The sequence below is a fragment of the Lacerta agilis genome, chromosome 6 (genome assembly GCF_009819535.1).
Source record: "Lacerta agilis isolate rLacAgi1 chromosome 6, rLacAgi1.pri, whole genome shotgun sequence".
Taxonomy (NCBI): domain Eukaryota; kingdom Metazoa; phylum Chordata; class Lepidosauria; order Squamata; family Lacertidae; genus Lacerta; species Lacerta agilis.
This window is the reverse complement of record NC_046317.1, coordinates 48,843,133-48,863,296: the sequence shown is the minus strand read 5'-3', so window position 1 is coordinate 48,863,296 and position 20,164 is coordinate 48,843,133. Positions and strand designations below refer to the sequence as shown.

Below are 20,164 nucleotides of genomic sequence, written 5' to 3'. Positions count from 1 at the left end.
AGTCTACTCAGAAGTAAGTCACATTGAGTTCAAAGGCAATGATTGCTATGGAATTACGATTGCCGTCTCAGTTTATCCATAGCGCTGAAGGGGAGATTCGCATCATATCTTTTCAGAGCACAAAAACTCTGTCCTGCAGCTTCACTCCTCCTACACCGCATTGCACCCGGTTCGCATAGTACATTAGTGGGGGGGGGGGAACAGTCCCACGATCCATGTGCTCCCACTTGAAATTCGTGGCAACTTTCAAGCTCATTCAGGCTCTTCTTTGAATGCACCATGGGCGGGTGTGGGTAGATCAAGGCACTCTGCACATGCTTAAGAGACGAAATGGGCTGCAGCACACGAAAGCTTATGCCTCACTAAAAACCCGTCCGTCTTTAAATGACTTAAAAAACAACAACACTAACTGCATGGAGAGCACGCTCTCGAGTCCATCCCTACCTCCAAACTGAGTCCTAATGGTAGTGCGCCTCCCCTCCCACCGCCCCATATCCGAATGAATCCCTCCTCCACCTTTTTCCTCGACGGAAGAGGCGGGGGGCGACATTCTCGGCGCCCCTCCCCCTGCGCTGGGCAGCTCGAGGCTCGCTTTCCGCGCGGGCTCCCTCAGCAGTCCCGCTACTGCCGCGGGGCGGGCAGGAGGGAGAAGGGCGCTGCGTAGCTTTGCGCGCCGCCGCCGCTGCCTCCTCTCCCAGGCAGGAAGCGAGAGAGCGCGGCTAGCCGTAGGAAGAGCAGCCGCCGCCGCCCAGCATGCCCTCGCTTGCCCCAGGCGGCCTCCGCGCCTTGCGCTCTTCTTAGCCGAGTCGCCGACTCAGCCTCGTCTTGGCCCCGGCCCCATGGTGGTTGAGGGGCAGCGCTCTGCTGCGGCGCGGGGAGGCGGCAGAGGAGGAGGAGGAGAACGAGAAGGAGGAAGGCATGGCCGCCCAGGGGGACAGCTGCAGCGTCCAGGTGGCCGTGAGGTGAGCTCGGCGAAAAAGAGCCGGGGGGGGGGGGGGCGCGGCTGGGGAAGAAAGACGTTCGGCGCAGGTGGGCGCAGACAAAGGGGTGTTCCTCGCGCCGCTGCGCCGCTCGCTGCAGGCCGGTCCATTCATTCCGATCTGTCGGGGGGCGGGGGGGGGAGCTTGTGCCACGGGTCTTCCCTCAGGTAACATGGGCGTTTTTGGAAGCGGCGTGGGCTGGGCTGACTTGCCTACAGCGGTGATTCTACCCTTGGCACACGGATCCGCGTTTGGGGGACTGTTAGACGGGCATCCTTGGGGAGAGGCGCGCGCCTCCGTCTGCATGCAGGGGCGTGTGAGCTTTACCGGTTGTGTGGCGTGTGTGACACACACACACACACACACACACACACACACAGACACACTCCGATCCGTATTGTCCTGTTCCTCTTTGTCTCTGCTGCAGAGGGTCACCCGGAGTGGGGGGACTGCACTGTCCAATTGCTGGGCTGATCGGTCTCTGTGTTTATGCGCATGTGATTAGCCACATCAATATTTTGGCCACCGCACCTCCCACCGTCCTTTTCTTCTTCTCCCTTTTGCCTCTCTTCTTTTACCCTGTGAGTTTAAACCCAAACATCTTCTTGCAATGAAATCCTGTTTCGATCTGCGGAAGCCAGTTTTCTGCTGCTTCCATAAGTACTGTAGTGTGCAAGAAGCGGGTTTGGAGTATTTGTCTCCTGAAGAGACCTAGAGCTGCCCCTCCCTCTCTTTTTCTGAAGTCAAAGCAAGAGAGACAAGGAAATCCTGTATTTTGCACATTTGCTCTGCATTTTGCTGCCTTTCCTTTCAGCCACATCTCTGTCTTTCTCTCTTTGCACACTCCATTTATCCCCATTATTGATATTTCAGATAAATCTGCTGCTGTCAGGTTTCCGTACGGGCTAGCTGGTTCCTTCCCCTTGTTAAGCTCTTATCTCCCTCCAACAACAACGAAATCTGTTTTGTTTGGCTGTCAGTTCATTTTTCCTCTAACCGGAGTTTGTGCTTTAATCTGCCATATGCAGGTGCCTGATATCTTTTGAGCATCATCCTTTCGTTTAGGGTGGGGTTGGGGGGGGTGAATCTGCCTATGCAGTGTCTTCTGTGAATGGCAGGACTGCTTCACACCCATCTCTCTCTCTCTCCCCCTCTCACACACTTTGCCAAATGCTGTCGCTCCCTAGCCATTTTGCATCTTGTGAAAGTAATAATTGCATTGCAGGTACAACATTCCCCTTTCACCTGAAACCAGGCAATTTGCTTCCCCGCTGCAGGAGAAGGGCGGTGTTAATGCAGTGGCACACTGCCCAAGGTTTCTTCCTTTGTATTGACTCTTGCCACTGAAGATGTATGCCCTTTGGATGTGTGTGTGCGCATTTGAAGGCTCTTTAATAAAAGAAACAGAGGCACTGTGACCAGTGGAGTCCATGAGCTCTCCACAGGGAGAGCTGTGTTTTGGAGTGGGGAGGGTTAGCGATGGCTGTCTCAGGATATTGCCTTCAGTTCCCAATGCAGTCTGTCATCTGGAGACGTTAAGTGGTCTTTGTCAAATGGAATTGGAATGGTGATGGGAGAATTTATCCGAGCACCAGACTAGTGTGTGCTGAGCACAGATACCAGGAGCTGCCATTTTGGCTACTCTTTATTGCCTCTGTCAGGGTGGGAGGCACATTTGTGTGCAAAAACCCTGTATTAAGAGCAGACATGCCAAGTGTGGGTGAGGCCACTACCGCAGAGATGCTCACCTGGACATAGCATGGTTTCTGTTTGGGCTTCTTCATTTTGAATCTAAGGTGACAGAAGAGCACCTTAAAAAAAGCCTGAGAAATGGAGCCTTGTATTGTTTCTTCCTTGCATAGCAGGGTACCATTGTTAAACAGAAGCAAGGATGGAGGGGAGGGAATCCTGAAATCTCTTGCTGTGTGATCACAAGCACTTCCCATCTGGCCAGGTTTGTCCAAAGACCATTAATCTATTGGCCTGAGGACTGTTGAAAACAGGATGGTTTTCCTGCCTCTCTTTCCTGGCTTGTGAACTCTCCACCCTTAGAACCTTTGTATGTGTGTGTAGGGCATCACTGAGATACTCAAGATCTGGGTGTTTTAAGCGGGGAGGTCAAAGGAGAGAATTGTAGTTTACAAAACCACCTCCTCCTTACCAAGTTTGTGTTCTTCTGTAGCAGGAATACAGGAGAACGTTTTTCGGTTGAGCAGATGAGCCTCTGAGTATGTGTAGATAAATGAAACGGAAAGTTGGGCAGACCTCAAGTCCATCAGACCTGGTGCTGAAAATTGACCCTTCTTTTTCCCTGCTCAGAGTGTAGGGAGAGGCATCAGATCTTACATATGATTTTGGCATTATTGCTCCAGACAGGTGTACTTCTCTCCGGGGAACAGGCTTTACCTATTAGTGTTGTGACTATTTAGTGTCTACATTTGCATCACACTAGCACAGGGTTCCTTATTTGGTGCAGATACTTCTCCTCCTAAGAAAACCTGCTTTTCTTTTCAACAATCCCAAGTTTCTAGACCTTGTGGTTCAGCTTTCCATTTCCATCTATCTATCTATCTTTCTATCATCTATCTATCATGGCATAAGCTTTCATGGACTGAAGTTTTCATGGACCAAAGATGTATGAAGTGAAATCTCAGTTGGCAGGTACTGTAAGTGCATAAAAGAGAAAAATATGTAAGGAGTCAGTTGAAGGGCAATGAGTTTCAAAAAGCCCTTGTCATTGCCATTCAACTCCAACCTTACATTTTTCTTATTTATACTCTTGTGTGTGTATATACCTCCTAACTGAGATTTCACTGCAGGCATCTAACAAACTGGGCTTTAGTCTACAAAAACATACGCCTCAATAAAAACAGTGCTGTTCTTCAAGGTGCCACAGGACCCCTAGATTGCTAGTGGTTCGGAGAGAACCTTAGACTTGTGTCGAGCGCATTCTCAAGCCAAGTGGGACAGAGCAGGATTTCCTGAGGTTAGGGGGAAGTCATTCTTCGGTTTTCATCTTAGCTCCTTATCTTTCCCCTGCTCTGCAAGTGCACTTTGTTAAGCAGATATATGCAAGCCTTCTTAATTTGCATAAATCCAACAGATTTTTTAAACATATTCTATAATTTGTCGCTGGGGAGACAACAAAGAAACGAGGCAGTGGAAGAAGATGCGGTATTTCAGTTAAATGTGCTTAAGCAGGGGGCCATGAGGACTGGCAAGGGGCATCATTCATTTCATTTGAATGTGTTTGTCAAACTGCAGGTATGGTGAGATGAGAAGGGGACTGAGCTGAGGTAAGAAGGCCAGTCAGAGAAGAGATGGGTGAGGGTCTTGCCTGTGCCTTTGACAGACACCTGCCCCCCCCTCTCTGGTTCCACCTATGCAATTCTGCTTTTTATAAACAGAAGGTAGCTCTCTGTTTTGACTGAATCCAGTAGAAACTGCTTTTTTTTTCTTTTGCTGTTGGCCATTTCAGAAACTAAAGGGAGGGGAATGAGTTTATTTTAAGGGCAAATTGAGGCTGCATCCTGCCCAAACAATACAGAAAACGCAGCCATTCCTATCTTCTTCTCCCTCCACTCCCTCCTTCCCATTGGGAACTGGCCACAGGAAAGCCCAGTTCTTAATCTTCTAACAATGCATATATGGATAGATTTTCAGACGCTCTAAGCAATCACTGAAGCAGACATCAGAAATGCTTTGTGCTCAAGAGCTGAGCTCATTCTTCACACCGCGACTGAAAAATGTGAAAGAAGGGAATGACTTGGAATGTATTTGGGGAAGTATGAAACCTTAATTGCCTTCCCCCTGTATTTGAAGCTGATCTGGCTTGTGTTCAGATGACAGTTTTGAGGGGTGTATTGGGCTCCCTTCCTGAGAAAGTGAATTTGACATCTCCATCAATTGACTCAGATCTCCTCTATATTCAAGCACTCTGATGTAGATATGTACAGTGTGCTAGCTTACTTAGAGAAACAATGTTCAGAAAGCAAAATTATTCTCTTAGGACAGCTACAAGGCTACATCTACTTGAGTGATGAGCTAAGAATTCTGAGAGAATTCATTGGAACTCTTATTCATCTGAGCAATGCACAAGTATTTGCAATGGATGCAGGATATACGTAGTAAGTGCTAGTTTTGACCTATAAAACGTTTCAGGACCACAATACCTGAAGAGCCGTCCTCTCCCCATATGAATTGACCTGGATAAAAAACATTCCTCTTCTCCCAGGCCTTTGGCTAATTAAACAATCTATGGCCTTTTAAACTGTTTGTGGGGTTACTTTTTTGTTTGTTATTAGGCTATGTACTTTTGCTTTTTAAATATTTAAACCACCCTGTGATTTTTGAATGAAGGGTGATATAAAAATAATAATAAATAATAATAGTAAGTGGGAAGTGGGGGTGAAAAAGAGAAGAGAGTCTGGATGATCATGCTGCCTTCAGTGGGTAGTACATTATTATTATTATTATTATTATTATTATTTTATTTTATTTTATTTATACCCCGCCCTCCCCGACCAGGCTCAGGGTGGCTAACACCAAATATATAAAATATATTAAAAACACAAAATCAAACACATGCAGAATGGAGAAGATCTGTCAGTGGATTGATTGAATGAATGAATGAACATTTATTATTACAGCCAAACAGCCAGCATACTAGTCAGTGGATGGACCTTTCTGATAATGGAGCAGACAGAAGGGAGATGGTTGCATAGTAAAATTTGAGGAGCAAATTAAACACTGCTTAATATCTATAGAGGTGGGGAACCTGTGGTGCTCCAGATGTTGGACTCCGGCCCCCATCCACCCTAGCTAGCATGGTCAGTGGTCAGGGATGACGAGAGTTTGTACTCCAGAAGTACATGGAGGACCAGAAGGACTGACACACACACATTATAGTAGCCAATAAGGAGGTTGCTGAGAACCACATGGTGAGTTTTCCATTCTGGAGCTGTAATGTAGAGTAGCTTATCACATGGGCAGCCATCATTGAATGGAGAACCTCCATACCTTTCCCAAGCACTTCTAGAGATATCATATGAGGCCACGGAAACTCCTAATGCAGAGATGAGGATCTGTACAGCAGGCCGCCATCATATTAGAATTGTGGCACTGAGCAGTTTCCATTGGCATGTTGTTTTCATTCCCCGTGGTCACTGTAACCTGTCCATAGTGTCTGTAATGAGTGACTTTCACCATCCAGCCCTCAATAAAATTGTGTGTGCATGTGAACCAGTCATAAGATCAGTGAGCAAAAGGTCATCGAGTTGGTGCACCTTTAACATTTTTGGGCCTGCCACGGTGTGGGCAGAGCCAGCCATGTGGATCCTTGTCTTCAGCTGTCATACAGCTAGTTCTGATGCAGCTAGTCCCAGACATGGCATGGCGTCCCTTTAAATGTTGCAGCACCATCGTGGGACGCACTCATGGAAAAGTGACTCTCCATGCCAGTGCTTTGATATTTAAGGAGTGGGCCAATTCTTTGTTGCTTCTTGATCCTCCATTTTATCGGTAGCATCTTCTAATTTGCATCTTCAGCAGATTTCACTTACAGTTTCCTTGCCAACTGAAGCCATGAACGAAAATACTGGTTAAAAACGGGCTTCTGGATTGATCACTGAGAAACTCCACCCCTTAACGCCACTCTGGTTTGAAGGTCTGCCTTTTAACAAAACCCTTTCTCCATTTACTGTAGCCAGTTCCTTATCCGTCTTACTGTACATATATATCCTCCACTTTCATTAATAATTGCTGATGTGGTACTGCAGCGAATGCTTTATGGCATTTCCTTTGCCCAGAAAACCAATTATCTTCTCAAAAAAGAATATCAGATTAGTCTGGCAGAAGCCTGCACAACGCTCTCTCCCCCACTTCCTCTCCCCTCCCCTAGAGCTCTACACGCCACTCCATTCATGTGCTGTTGTGACATGCCAGGTGATGGATAAATGTCCTTTCCCTTGTAGCCTGGGACTGTCGTGTTGTGCCAGACAGTGGCTGCACAATTAACCTTCAGTGACACTTCTTGTGTTATTTTCTTCCACATGTAATAATTATCCTTGTTCTACTTCTATCTGTCACTGAGTGTGTCCTGCAAGCAGAATACTTTTTAAGCTTCTCAAACAAACAGCAAGGACAGTAACACTTTCAAGTGGTGCAATCACATGCCTCTATGTGGGGGCCTTCTTTTTTATATATCGAAAAATTGGTAATGGTCATCCTTCTCTTGATGTCTGCCTCTCTGCTGGCTTCCAACAGAATGGGTCGCCGTTTGCCTTACTAGCTGATCTGTTTATCCAGATTTCTCTTTAATCCTTTTCACATGATGATTAGAATATATATATATATATATATATATATATATATATATATATATATATATATATAATAAATAACCCGATTTCAGTTTAAGATGCCAACTTGCAGGCTCAGAGAGATGTGGACTACTTGTTGTTTGTTGTTCAGTCGTTCAGTCGTGTCCGACTCTTCGTGACCCCATGGACCAGAGCACTACTTAGAGACAAATTTTTTGAAAGTGGAAGAAATCTGCTTTTCTGCCTCTGTTGGTTCTTTAGGTATGATGAGGACTGTTTCAAACAGGCTTTTATCTGAGTCATTCACCATCTCTCTCTCATTTTTTTTTTTTTGTATTTGCAGTAGAGATTGAGGTTTTATATGCCCTCTCATTTTTTTTACAGACTTCATTGCAGCTTAGGAGATGGCATCTCAAACCAAGGAACTGACACGTGTGAAAGAAATAAAGGATTTTTGTTCTTACTTTAATTGCAGCGCTATAGTGTGTGATGTCAAACCTTTCAGCTTCTTCAGTGGTTTACAAGAGGTGGTTGGGGAACTGTCCAAGAGGCACCTTGCAATGGAACTGATTTATATGGGAAATGCCAGATTTGCACATGAACAGATTGGTGTGTGTTTTTTTAAGGGAGGAGTTGTTAGGAGAGCATCGACTGCAGTACACTAGAGAGATGGTGGAGGCAAAGGATGAGAAACTAAATCCTAGAGAAACCAAAACCCAGTGAAAAGTCTCTCATGTCATTGCTCTTTGTACTGAAAAGGGGTAGAGATACAGAGGGAATGGTGTTCTGCCTTCCTAACAATCAGGTCCCACATACAAACAATTGGGGGGGGGATCTGAATGGAGTTTAGTTTGTATCTTCTGAGAGAACTGCACATCCCTAGGGAGGCCAGGCCTACTTCTGACTTGGGAAGCCATTGGCATCATTTGCTAACTGATGACACAGAATCTTCCTGCAGATCAGGGTTTTTGAAACAGTAGCTTAATTCAAGCTGCTGAGGGCAGCTTTTCTTGCATACAGGGACCAGAGCGCAAAATTAAATCTACAGTGGTACCTCTGGTTACGTACTTAATTCGTTCCGGAGGTCCGTTCTTAACCTGAAACTGTTCTTAACCTGAAGCACCACTTTAGCTAATGGGACCTCCCGCTGCCACTGTGCCGCCAGAGCACGATTTCTGTTCTTATCCTGAAGCAAAGTTCTTAACCTGAAGCGTTATTTCTGGGTTAGCGGAGTATATAACCTGAAGCGTATGTAACCTGAAGCGTATGTAACCCGAGGTACCACTGTATATGTGCTGCTTCAGTTGTGAAGAGCTCGTGCATGTATTTTTTGCCATTCCCCCCCCCTTTTAAATACTTAGGAACAGAGTTTGATCAAGGATTTGCCCCCAACCCCAAATTTGAATGTGCTTGAAACAGAAACTCTGGCATTTTGTACAGAAGTGCATTTTGTACTGCTCTAAAATGACATCTGCAGCAGGAAGAAGGGCCACCAGACCCTGGACAGACTAAAAAATAATCACATTTATCTTGTTTGTGGGTTGTCTTAAAAGCTTATTTGCTTAAATTTGTTTACATGTGCTTCATTAAGTTTTAAGTCTGCCTAATGTCCACTCCAGACCAATCTCAGACACCACAGTGCGATTTCTGGTCATTCTGAATATCCGCATAGCTTTTGGGACCAATTTAATGAAGCCTGTTTTAAGTCTGGCATTATGTTAACTCAGTTTGGTTTTGAAGGTGGAAATAATTTGAGCATAAAAACTCAGGCTCTTGACTGTCGTCAAAAGTGGCTTTGCAGGAGATAAACTGATTACAGTACTTTGTGGGTTTCCTGCTTGCTTGCACTATGATCTAGCAGGCTCTGGCTGCCTTAGTTCAGAAATTACCCAGGCCCATTGTTGCATGCCCATATTCTTCAACTCTTGGCTTTGCAAAGATTGCTCCTAGTCTCTTCTGCGCAGTTTAGTGTTTCAGCAAAAAAGTATGTAGAGTCCAGCTCAGTCACCCAGGATGGATTGTTTCTATAAGGTCACTGAAAACGCAATATTAGTAAACCAAAAAGCACTTAGTCTAGTGATGGTAAGGTTGCTCTGCGGTGACAGTGTACTGTGTCCCATTGTTTTTCATTGGTTTGAGAATCCTAGTTAGGGTTTCTATGGGCCTGGTGTAGAACTGCTAGGCAAAAGAGCTAAACAGAACAAACAAATCTGTTGCATACCAATTGCCGGAGATGTGTGCTTTCAAGAAATAAAAATTTAAAAAATTAGATAGGCCTCGGAGCACTTCCTGAAGTGTCTGAGAGCTCTTGTCAGTGCTGAGGAGGGCCAGGAAATGGAGCTTGTGAAACTGGGGGAAGGAAGTAGATTTCTCAAGTTTATTTAAACCCTTGCAACCTCCAGACCTCAGCCACTTCTGTAAACATTCTTGCTGAAGCATGCCATGTCCTTGATCTCTCCAAGAGATGGAGCCCCCTGCTGCTAGTAACACTGCCCCCTCCCTCCCCACGTCTTACTCCAGCATATGCCAAGTGGCTTTTCCTTTTTGTAAGGGGTGGGATGAAATGGCAAGTTTTCAGTACTAGACACTTTGGGGCAAAAAGCACGAGTATTCCATAGGAATTGATAGCTTGCCAACTGTAACTTGCTAATGGCGCTATGCTTGGTAAAAGAACACAAATTGTGTCCCCACATTCCAGTAGCTCCTTGCTCCCACGCTGCCAGTATTTACTCTGATCTCATTCAAGCCTCAGGAAGACGTGGAGGATGTACAGTAATTGGCGGGTATAGATGGAAGTGGGGGACAGGGCCGTCTTAAGCATAACCGGCGCCGTGGTGCAAAGATCCCTCCAGCGCCCCCTCCCTTTCCCAGAATTTAGAACTCGCAGACCACCTTGTAGCCCTGGGAGCTGCCGCCCATAGAAGACGCCGCCGATGTGGTGGATGCGGCGCAGCTGGCCAGACTGCTGGAACCCCACGCTCGCTTGTGAGGCTCCGGGGTGCCTCCTCCTCCTCCTCCACTGCCTGACAACAACAGCCCACTGCCGGCTCTCTCACTGCTGCCCGAGGGCCCGAGGAACAGGAGGCAGTTGCCACACCATTGCCTGTGCTGCAGGGAGTGGTGGTGGTGGTGGGACGGCAGACACTGGTGACGTGGAGGAGGCCCCTCGGGAGCCGCTCCTGCCATGGGTGGCGGCTGAGGGGATTCCCTCGGCCAAGGGAGAGGTGGTGGCGGTGGAGGAAGAGGCGGCGGAGGCCCGTCCTCGGCCACCACTCCACAGTCAAGCGGCTCCTCGTCCAACTCAGCTCGCACCACTGCCTCAGAGCGCTTGTGGGAGCAGCACAAGCAGCACCAGCACCAATGCACCCGCCTGCATAGGGTGGCGGGCCGAGGAGGGTAGGAAGGAAAGATGGTTGGCAGGGTGCAGCTGGCAGCTTGCAGGGAAAGGGGAGGCCACTGGCAAAGCCGCGCAGCTCCCCCACTCGCTGGGTTGCCCCTGAGAGGCGCCCTGGTGCAACAAGCCACTAAGGGCTTTGGGAAAGAGGGCTCTGGTGGGGGAGAGGGAGTCAAAATGCTGGTTTCTTCTTAAATACAGTAGTGTCCTCAGTATAAGTAGCCTGTTTCCACAGGGCACAGGGAAGGTAGAAGCTGCTGCTGTCCATTATATTGGATTGCTTTAGGCCAGGAAATAAAAAGCTGGATCAGAAGCAGGAAGCACTTAGTACAGGGCTCCTCAAACTGTCTACTCTAAGGACCCACTTGAGAGGGCTCAGAATTAATATAACAAAATGGCAGAGTAGATGCAGGAAAAATAGTGGGGAGAGATGGAGGCAGAGAATATTAATTACAGACATCATTTTATACTGATATCTACCGGTAATCCTTCTTCGCTAAATTCTTTGCCATGGTTATTTCCTTGTGGCAGAGAGTTCCACAGTTCTCTCAAGCTAAATCAAGGCATTGGAAGTATTGTGATCCAGCCTCCCCATTTTAAGCAGAATTGCTGACCCAGAGGGTCTAAGTGTAGAAGGGTTTGTTTTATTTTATATTTCACCCCAGCACATATCTCTCAAAAGTATCTTTAGTTGCCTGCTGCTATTTATCCTCCTTTCACACTCTAACTTGTTCCCGGTTCCCACTGCCAGTTTATTTCGTTCCTCTTCCCTGGCTCCATTTAACATTCACTTCTTCCTCTTCCTTGACAGCTTGACAGAGTGAGCATCCCCTTCACCTCTATTCCCAGTTTATTATTCTTTATTAAAATATTAAACTTTTGTCTCCCTGGCTTCCTTCAGTGGCCCCTTTGACTCCTTCACCTCAGAGGAGGCGGGAAAGGCTTCCTGGCTCAATAGGAGGCCAGCTGTGGTTTGTGGGCATGTGTGTGAATCAGAGGACCCAGAAGTCTCAGCAGCTGCTCCCAGGGTCTTCTCCTTTTCACCTCCCACAGCCACTTTGACTCTTTTACCTCCCTTCTTCCTGTTCCTTTCCTGGCACATTATCTATTTCCCCCTCTCTACGATTTCTTCCATTGCAAATCTGCATGCTACGCCCTCACTCCTGCCTCTGCTGTTTAACCTGCCTCCCATTCCCAGGCATGCTCATGCACTACACATGCAGGGAGCTGCTGCTAGGGTGCATCCAATCAGAAGGCTGCAGCATGACCAGGGGATAGGCTGTGAAGCTAATGCTTGCTTTGATGGTCCCTGGCCCACAGTTTAAGAAACACTGGCTTAGCAGGTTCTTCATGTTTCCATGGGTTAAATTGGCGTGTAAAACCGATTGTAGCTGGTGTCAGTTTTGCAATGTACATTGATGTTCCTGTTATGTTCTGGCCTCGGAAGGTTGTGGATTTTTAAAAGGTTTTTAAATGTAGGTTGGATGGCCACCTGTCAGGGATTTTTCAGCTGTGATTCGTGCAATGTGAGAGTTGGACTAGATGATCCTTGTGGGTGCCTTTCAACTCGGGAGTTCTATGATTCTGTGACCGTGTTAACAAAACACAGCTGAAATAGTGAATGAGGCTCAAAAGCACATTTAAAGCATTGCTTGTAAAGATGGAACCTGCACAGGATGGGAGCTGAATTGGAGCAAAGAAACCGAGGGATCAGATGTTTGCAAAGCATTTTGTAGCTGTCATATGGAAGAGGCTGTAAATACCTCAATGTTTTGAATGAGAGGCAAGTTGGACCCTTCCAGTGCATACGTATGGTATGAGGGAGCAGCACAAGAATTGTCCCCCTCTGGATGGCCATCGCTGCTCACCTGGAACCCACTTTGGTACTGCAGCATCATGGCATTCTGAAGGAACCACCTAATGAGAAACAAAAGCATCTTTTAGGTATTCTGGCAATAGGTTGAGATCTGCTTTTCCAGCATCATTTAATCCCAGGACCCTGCTGCAGCACTTAAAGGCCCAGCACCATGTAGGTGGAGCCAGCCTTGCAGGTTCTTCTCATGCAAGTTGGGAAGAATTAGTGCAGTGGGCGCTAATGGTGCCAGACCTTTAAAACATTATAGCAGTGCATTGGAATGAAGCCATGGAGAAACATCTCTCCACACTGCTGCTGGAACATCTCAAGTGTGCCATAATGTATGTGGAATCTACACTTGCGTGCTTGTCAGGTATGCAAAGGATAGTTTGGAGGGGATGGCAATCCTGAATGGAGGAGTCTTATCATGGTACCTTTTTGGATGAGACATTATTTCTCTGGCTTGGGAGGCTTATTATTGCCTTGGCTACAAAGCTGTCAGTTGGAGTAAGCATTGCCAAGGGGATGGCGCTGTCTAATACAGTACTTACCCCATGTGAAGGGATGCAAATGCTGCTATTGGCTAATGCTCGGCACAAACGGGGCCTTTCTTCCTAGGGTTTTGGAAGGTCTGATATCATGTCAATAAGATTTCATTTGGCATCACTGAATCCATCCGTGCAAGAAAGACACAGTAGGACAGCTGGCTTGTGTGTTCTGCTCTGGAACTTTCATGCAGTAACCAGCAGAGCTGACGCTGCCGTTCTTGAATGGCAGGTGGAACTGGCCACCGGATTGCCATTAGGAATAGGTAGGAATATGGATCTGTGAGAAAGTACATAACAAGAGAGGGAATTGGGCACCATGTTCTGGGCTGTGGTAGCCAGGAATGGCTGCAGAGATCAGGTCTGCTGCCACTAGAAAAATGAATGGGAACAATGAGAAATGTACCTGTTCATCAGTCTGTGCTTTCATTTCAAAACAAATGAGATTAAACTCTCAACTGTTTATCTGATGCTCTAATACATGTATTGTTGTTTGATGCTTTTTTACTTTGTAATCAGCCCAGAAGTACATTGGTTCATGAATAAACACTTTGGTTCAATGTTTCATTCATTCTGATACAATGATACACATCCCTAGCTTTTCATTTCTTTCAAAGTTGTTATACAGATACAGGGTGTTTTTGGAGTTTCACACAAAAATCACTCCAAAAGCCAAGAAAAGCAAAACAAATAGTAATAGAATCACAGAATTAAAACCATTAAAATTCAGCATACACTAAAATAAAGCTCCTCCAAATGATTTCTGAAACAATAATTCTGCCTCATTTGCAACACAAAATGATGGGGGGGAGTGTCATTGGGGTCCACAGGGAGGGCAAAGGGAAGAAGTTGCCCCACTGAATGGCCCCTCTGAATGGCTAAAACTTTAGCTCCGCAGTTTTCTTTTTCAATGTACCGGTAAGTTTTTAGCATTTGTAGAACCTGAAATATAAGGCAAAATGAACAAGCACTCTTCTTATATTTCGTGTATGTATGAGAGAGAAATAAGCCTGCTTCCCCCTGTCAGTGTCTGACTTTGCTTCAAAGATTCCCATGGGCCCCTGGGTTGGGTATATTTTCATGCCATTCCTCTATTTCTGCATGGCCTGTTGCTGCATGGCTCAGGCTGCATTACCTATTTGTAGCACTGCAGAATATGAACATTTGGATCGGGTCTCCCTCACTTTTCCTTCTTGCCTCTCCAGCTTCTGTCCTGGAGAACTGAAGCCTTCTTTCAGGCATTATGCCTGAGCAGGGCATGGCAACACAACCAGGGAGGTGTCCATGCCATCCACACCCCCAACATTCCTGTCCACTCCATCCTTGTCCTTCTTGCATTGCCTGGGAAGGTCTCAAGCCTCCCAATGATGTTACTGGGATCCTGGTTGTGAGGAAGCTTCTTATCATGGGAAATGTGCTTAGCACCCCACTTCAGACATTCCAGTTCAATGCAAGAAGGTCAGTGGTGGAGAGGGGGTGGCTGCCCCGTGCAAGGATGTTTGTGGGGTGGGGGGAAGCTGGCACGCACTGCCCCTCACTCCCATTCGTGTTTCCATTCCCTCTTCAAGCATCATGCCTCAAGCAGGGCTCTAATCTCTTTCCCCATCTGGCAAGCTTCTTTCTGTAGGAACTAGAATGGTGTTGACTAGCATCACATTCACAAAGCTACCTCCCCATCTGCTTTGTCTAATTCTTCTGGCCCCTATGCAAATGGGACTGTCATGTTTGAAGAGTGTGAGTTCCAGTGGTGAGAGTTATGAGGTTAGTTCCTGCCTGGGCTGAGCTTCAGACAGTTCTGCTTTTCTTTGTGCTAAATCTCGCCTTGAGGGCTCTGAACATGTGATACAAATAAAGGGAATGGATTGATGACAGTTACCGTTCTCGTCTCTGGATGATTCCTTCATCTCTGGGTGTTTCCTCTTGTCAAATTTTCTGCACAGTGCAAGTTATGTCAGACTTCTAGACTACAGTCCTACACACACTTATTTGAGACATAGTCCTGCTGAACTCAGTGGGCTTTCTTCTGCCTATACAGTGGTACCTCGGGTTACGTACGCTTCAGGTTATGTATGCTTCAGGTTACATACTCCGCTAACTCAGAAATAACGCTTCAGGTTAAGAACTTTGCTTCAGGATAAGAACAGAAATTGTGCTCTGGCTGTACAGCGGCAGTGGGAGGTCCCATTAGCTAAAGTGGTGCTTCAGGTTAAGAACAGTTTCAGGTTAAGAACGAATTAAGTACGTAACCAGAGGTACCACTGTACTTGGACAGGATTGCACCACAGAGTTCTTGTGCTTTTCCATGAACAAGGTGGACTCCGGTAAAAACAAAGTGGGCCTTTTAAAAGCATACTTAAGATCGGTGAATTCCTCTATACAGAATGCCCTTTCATCCTGGCATTGTGATGACACACCAGGGCATTTGTCCCAGACATAAAAGTTTTTAGCAACATGGTGGTTCACGATTTGTCCCAGTTTAGTTATTTTGGTATTATTTCTTTCTTTTGGTATTTCTGTGTTGCTTTTCTGGACAAAGACCCTCCAAAGTGCATTGCAGCAATAAAACAACACTAAAATAAGTGTTACCAGAACACTTCAAAACAATAAAACTCATTCATATCCTCCACAACATAATCCAGTCCAGCAAATGGGACAAAAATTACTTGAGGGAAAACCACTTGAACTACATAAATCTTTTGCCCCCCCCCCCCGCCTCAAAAAACTGCCATGCAAAAGGCCTTGTCTCTGGGTACCACCTCACAGACCTAGGGTGTGTGTGTGTGTGTGTGTGTGAACACAAGTGGGCCTCTGGTTGAGATCTCAGTGTCTGGGGAGGGTGATATATTGTTTAGTATGTGCAGTAGATGCTGCTGGGCCAGCAAGTCCTACTTTCACATACCAATTTGTGAATAGTCAGGTGAGGCAGATAGAGCTGTCGAAACAGGATTTCAAAAAGAAGAGGTGTGTAAGGCCAAACAGCACATCATGAGGCAATAATAATTAGAACTTCCAATTCATTTTCTTTTTTTAAAAAAAAGTTGTTACATACCTGGGGGTGAGGGTTGTTAGGGTTTTGTTTTTGTTTTTATGATCACTAGTAAGATACACTTAACACTTTTCCTAATCAAAATCCTGTTTTCCCCACCCCATCCCAGTTGTGGCTCAGAAAAAAGGGGCAATTTCTCCCAGCTGCATTTCAGTAAAAACAGGCACACACATTGTGGGATCTAATTTCTGATTTCCTGCATATTTGTAGTTTAGACCTTTAGGAGCTGCAAAATCTGAAATACAGGACATTTGTTTTTTTCTGTGGTAGCAGTTCTTAAACTGTGCATGGTCCACAATGCATCTTCTGATGGTCTGTGAGAGCCGGTCAAAAGAACAGAGGAAATGCCTAAGGTGTTTTCCAGAGTGAAAAAGTGCAAATGCCAAATTAAAATCCATTTCCTTCTTCACTCTGTTGCAGCAATATTTGAATACGTAAAGGGAACGGGAAAATGTTGCTAGGCTTCCACATCCTACGAGGCGTTGAGACATTTGTCAAGACATCTTGTTTTAACTGACAAATATCTTAGACATCAAGCACATTTACTGTTGGCATGCGGCCCACAGAGAGCTGGCAGAGTGTGAATGTGGCCCTCAGGTCTAAAAGGTTTCTCCTGATTTAGGGAAAAGAATAAAATTTAAGGTTCATCGCTTTATTCCTCCATAGCTTGATGTTAGAAAAATGAGTTGTTAGGGGTAAATGAATGGTTTGCTTACTGTTATCCAAATTTGCAATAGGTGGTAGCTTTTCAGTAATGTTGGCTTGAATAAAGATGCTGACATCAATCTTATCTGCTCTTGCTTGTAGCTGTGGCATTGCACTCTGAAGATATACCGGTATTATCAACTCCAGCCCCGATAATTCATGTAATACATGTTGTTTAACATATGTACTAAAAATGACTGAGAGAGAGAGAGAGAAATGCTTTGAACATTCTTAAGGCTAGAGAATACAGTTCACTACTCAGAATCTAAGTGGTATTTTACTGAGTACATAAATCCTTCCATGAACAGGGCCTTTGTCCTGAGAAGTATAGGGGCAAAACCATTAAGGGGAGGGGCAGGATATTTTTAACACATTTCTTTGTAGTTGTCTGTGGAAGAGAAGTGGCTTTCCTTCCCAGCAGGTTTTGGGGTTGTAGAGAGCAGGAAAGCTTGGCTATTTATTCCCTAGCTCGCTCTTCATGGTTGATCTGACCTCCTGGGCTCTGAGGGAGTATCCTGTACCAGATGCTGTCAAAATATTCTGCGTTGTTACATGAAACTAAGGACAGGCCTGGGACTTGGTGTGTGCAAAGAGGAGTTTTACATGCAAATCTAACCCAGATGCCCTCTCCTGGGAGGTATAAGTGAGGAGGCAGTGGTGCTGTGAATGTTGTGCAATTTCTGTTGCTGTTAAATGGTAACAGTCTTCCCCTTGCAATCACAGACGTGTGTTAAGCATGTTGTAACCAAGGGTTGCTTCCAGACTGGGAGTTCCTAGAGCTACTAAGCATTGCTCTTCTGCTGTGAGCTACAAGTGGAATGGCAATCAACTTCTATGCTATTGGAAATACGACACTTTTTGTGTCTGTATCTTGCTGTGTTTCATCCATACTGTTGACCATGACATAGCCCTGTGGGTGGAGAGAGAGAAAGTCCAGTTCCCCCGAGTGGCCCTTTAAAAACAAATAAATCCTGAGAGGTCCATTAAACTCAATTTTTAAATCAGCACCAAAATACTTACTCATTTATCACTTGCTAGCTATTTTCATGGAAGCAGTTTTAAAAACATATTTTCTATATATTTCAGTATTTTAAATATACTGGTAAATATACGGAAAAGCATTTTAGCACCAACATGTAGTTAAGTTTCTGAAGTTTATGCTACATGTATGTTTCCATTGAAAACATTGTGTGTTTAGGTACATAAAAATTGAAATGACATAGAGCTAGGTCAGTTCTGAAATTTGTATTGAGCACAGAATTCAACATCCGGAGGATCTCAGCTCAAAAAATGCAAATACCTTTTTCTCAAGGCTTGAAAATGTTTGGCAGTGAATGCCTAAGAATTCACGGGGGCTATGCAGAACTTTCAGTGGTCAGGAAAAGGTGCTTCAGTGCTGTGTATAGCTCCTTTCCTTCTTTATGGTTGCAAGAAGCAAAATCATTTGCAAACGCTGCTAGTTTTTGCCATTTTGTTCAATTTGTATCGCTTGGGTGACATGATTCAGCAGCTGTTTGCATTAAAAATGCAAGATGATCAAAACTCATTGTGGAGAATAAGAGAAAAGTGCATGTCCACTCCGAAGATCATAATAAAACAAGATTGGAAACAGACTTTTCTGGAAGAGTTGTCTTCATGGTGCAAGGCAGAATGGATTATGAGGATTGGGGGGAAAGAAAACTGAAGTCAGAGAAATGCATTGGCAGTTTTAAGAATATGGGTTTAACTAGGTTATCTATGGGACGCGGGTGGCGCTGTGGTCTAAACCACAGAGCCTAGGGCTTGCCAATCAGAAGGTCAGCGGTTCGAATCCCCGTGAAAGGGTGAGCTCCCGTTGTTCAGTCCCAGCTCCTGCCCACCTAGCAGTCTGAAAGCATGTCAGAGTACAAGTAGATAAATAGGTACCACTCCAGCAGGAAGGTAAACGGCGTTTCCATGCGCTGCTCTGGTTTACCAGAAGCGGCTTAGTCATGCTGGCCACATGACCTGGAAGCTGTCTGCGGACAAACGCCGGCTCCCTTGGCCTATAGAGCGTGATGAGCGCACAACCCCAGAGTCGTCCGCGACTGGACCTAATGGTCAGGGGTACCTTTACCTTTACCCTTAGGTTATCTATACCCATGCAAGAAAATTTTGCTCTCTTATAAGAGAATGTCCCTTGTAAAGACACTCTTGAGTTGTCCACAGTCATTTCTAAACATTGTCAGCATAGATGCTTCAGGTCCAGTTGCCTAACAAAGTAAATATGTCCCAGTACTGATGTGTGGAAAACCCTGAATGTAGCCCGATCCAGTGGAAGAACAAAATTCAGAAGTCTAGCACTAGAAGCAAGACAGGCTATGCCTCTTATGCAACCATCCCAGATTATGCTAGTATCTGCCATTCCTGTTTCCCAGCCTACATTTGGGATGATAATAGCTCTTCCCATGATAAATGGGACCCTGAAGCCTCATCATTTGTGCCTTGTCTAATCTATATTTCATGGTAATAGTCCCCTGGTCATGGACATTATGGCTTAAATAGCCTCTTCCTTGATCTTCTTACATGTTGAATTATGCCCAGGGAAGATGGAGCATTTGTTTAAAGGACCTGGCTGGTTCTTGAAGTGTATGCTTCTCTTTTGAGTTGCAGTGAATCTGTTGTTTTACTATATAATCTGTATTTTAGTATCCTTAGAGAGTGCTTCATAGCCTTGACTAATCCAGGCAAAGATTTGGAAATGTACATTGATTCAATAATATTTGCTGTTCTGACTCCAGCTGTCCCTTATATCATAATTTGTCCTCCTTACATTTGACATGAAGTGTGGCACCGGGGAGTGGCATTCCCCTTTGGGGAAATTCTCTTCCAATTTTTACAAATGATACAAATGTGGTTCTGCATGCGAATGGTGCATTTGATAATGGTAACTCAGACACTGTATTTGAAGTTGAGAGTGTGAGCCCTGGTGATGGCAGTGCAGAAAAGTCCAGGGCCCTGTTCCAAATACAGCAGGACTGGCTTACCACAGTTTGAAGTGAAGTAATTCACAAATCCATCTAAAGAGGGGCACCCCCCCCACCCCATAAGACTTTTAAGTCCAAAATCCCAAATTACCTGACTGTACCACTGAATGCCTGTTGTCTTTGTCCATGGAGGGCACAAGGAGAAGGGGACAACAGAGGATGAGATGGTTGGACAGTGTTCTCGAAGCTACTAACATGAGTCTGACCAAACTGCGGGAGGCAGTGGAAGACAGGAGTGCCTGGCATGCTCTGGTCCATGGGGTCATGAAGAGTCGGACACGACTAAACGGCTAAACAACAACAGCAACACTGAA

The 20,164-nt window shown here is 45.5% G+C and overlaps 1 protein-coding gene across 5 annotated transcripts in view; it reads left to right on the top strand.

Moving 5' to 3' along the window:
- Window positions 1–607: 607 nt before the first annotated feature.
- Window positions 608–20,164, top strand: part of KIF21B (kinesin family member 21B) — a 65,085-nt gene continuing 45,528 nt past the window's right edge. For 4 of the 5 annotated variants that reach the window (XM_033152512.1, XM_033152509.1, XM_033152510.1 and 1 more), the window contains exon 1: window positions 608–962. In XM_033152512.1, coding sequence (XP_033008403.1) covers window positions 919–962 — 44 coding nt within the window. In that variant the 5' untranslated portion in view covers window positions 608–918. The remainder of the gene's footprint in view (window positions 963–20,164) is intronic. The other variant, XM_033152511.1, reaches the window with a different exon arrangement.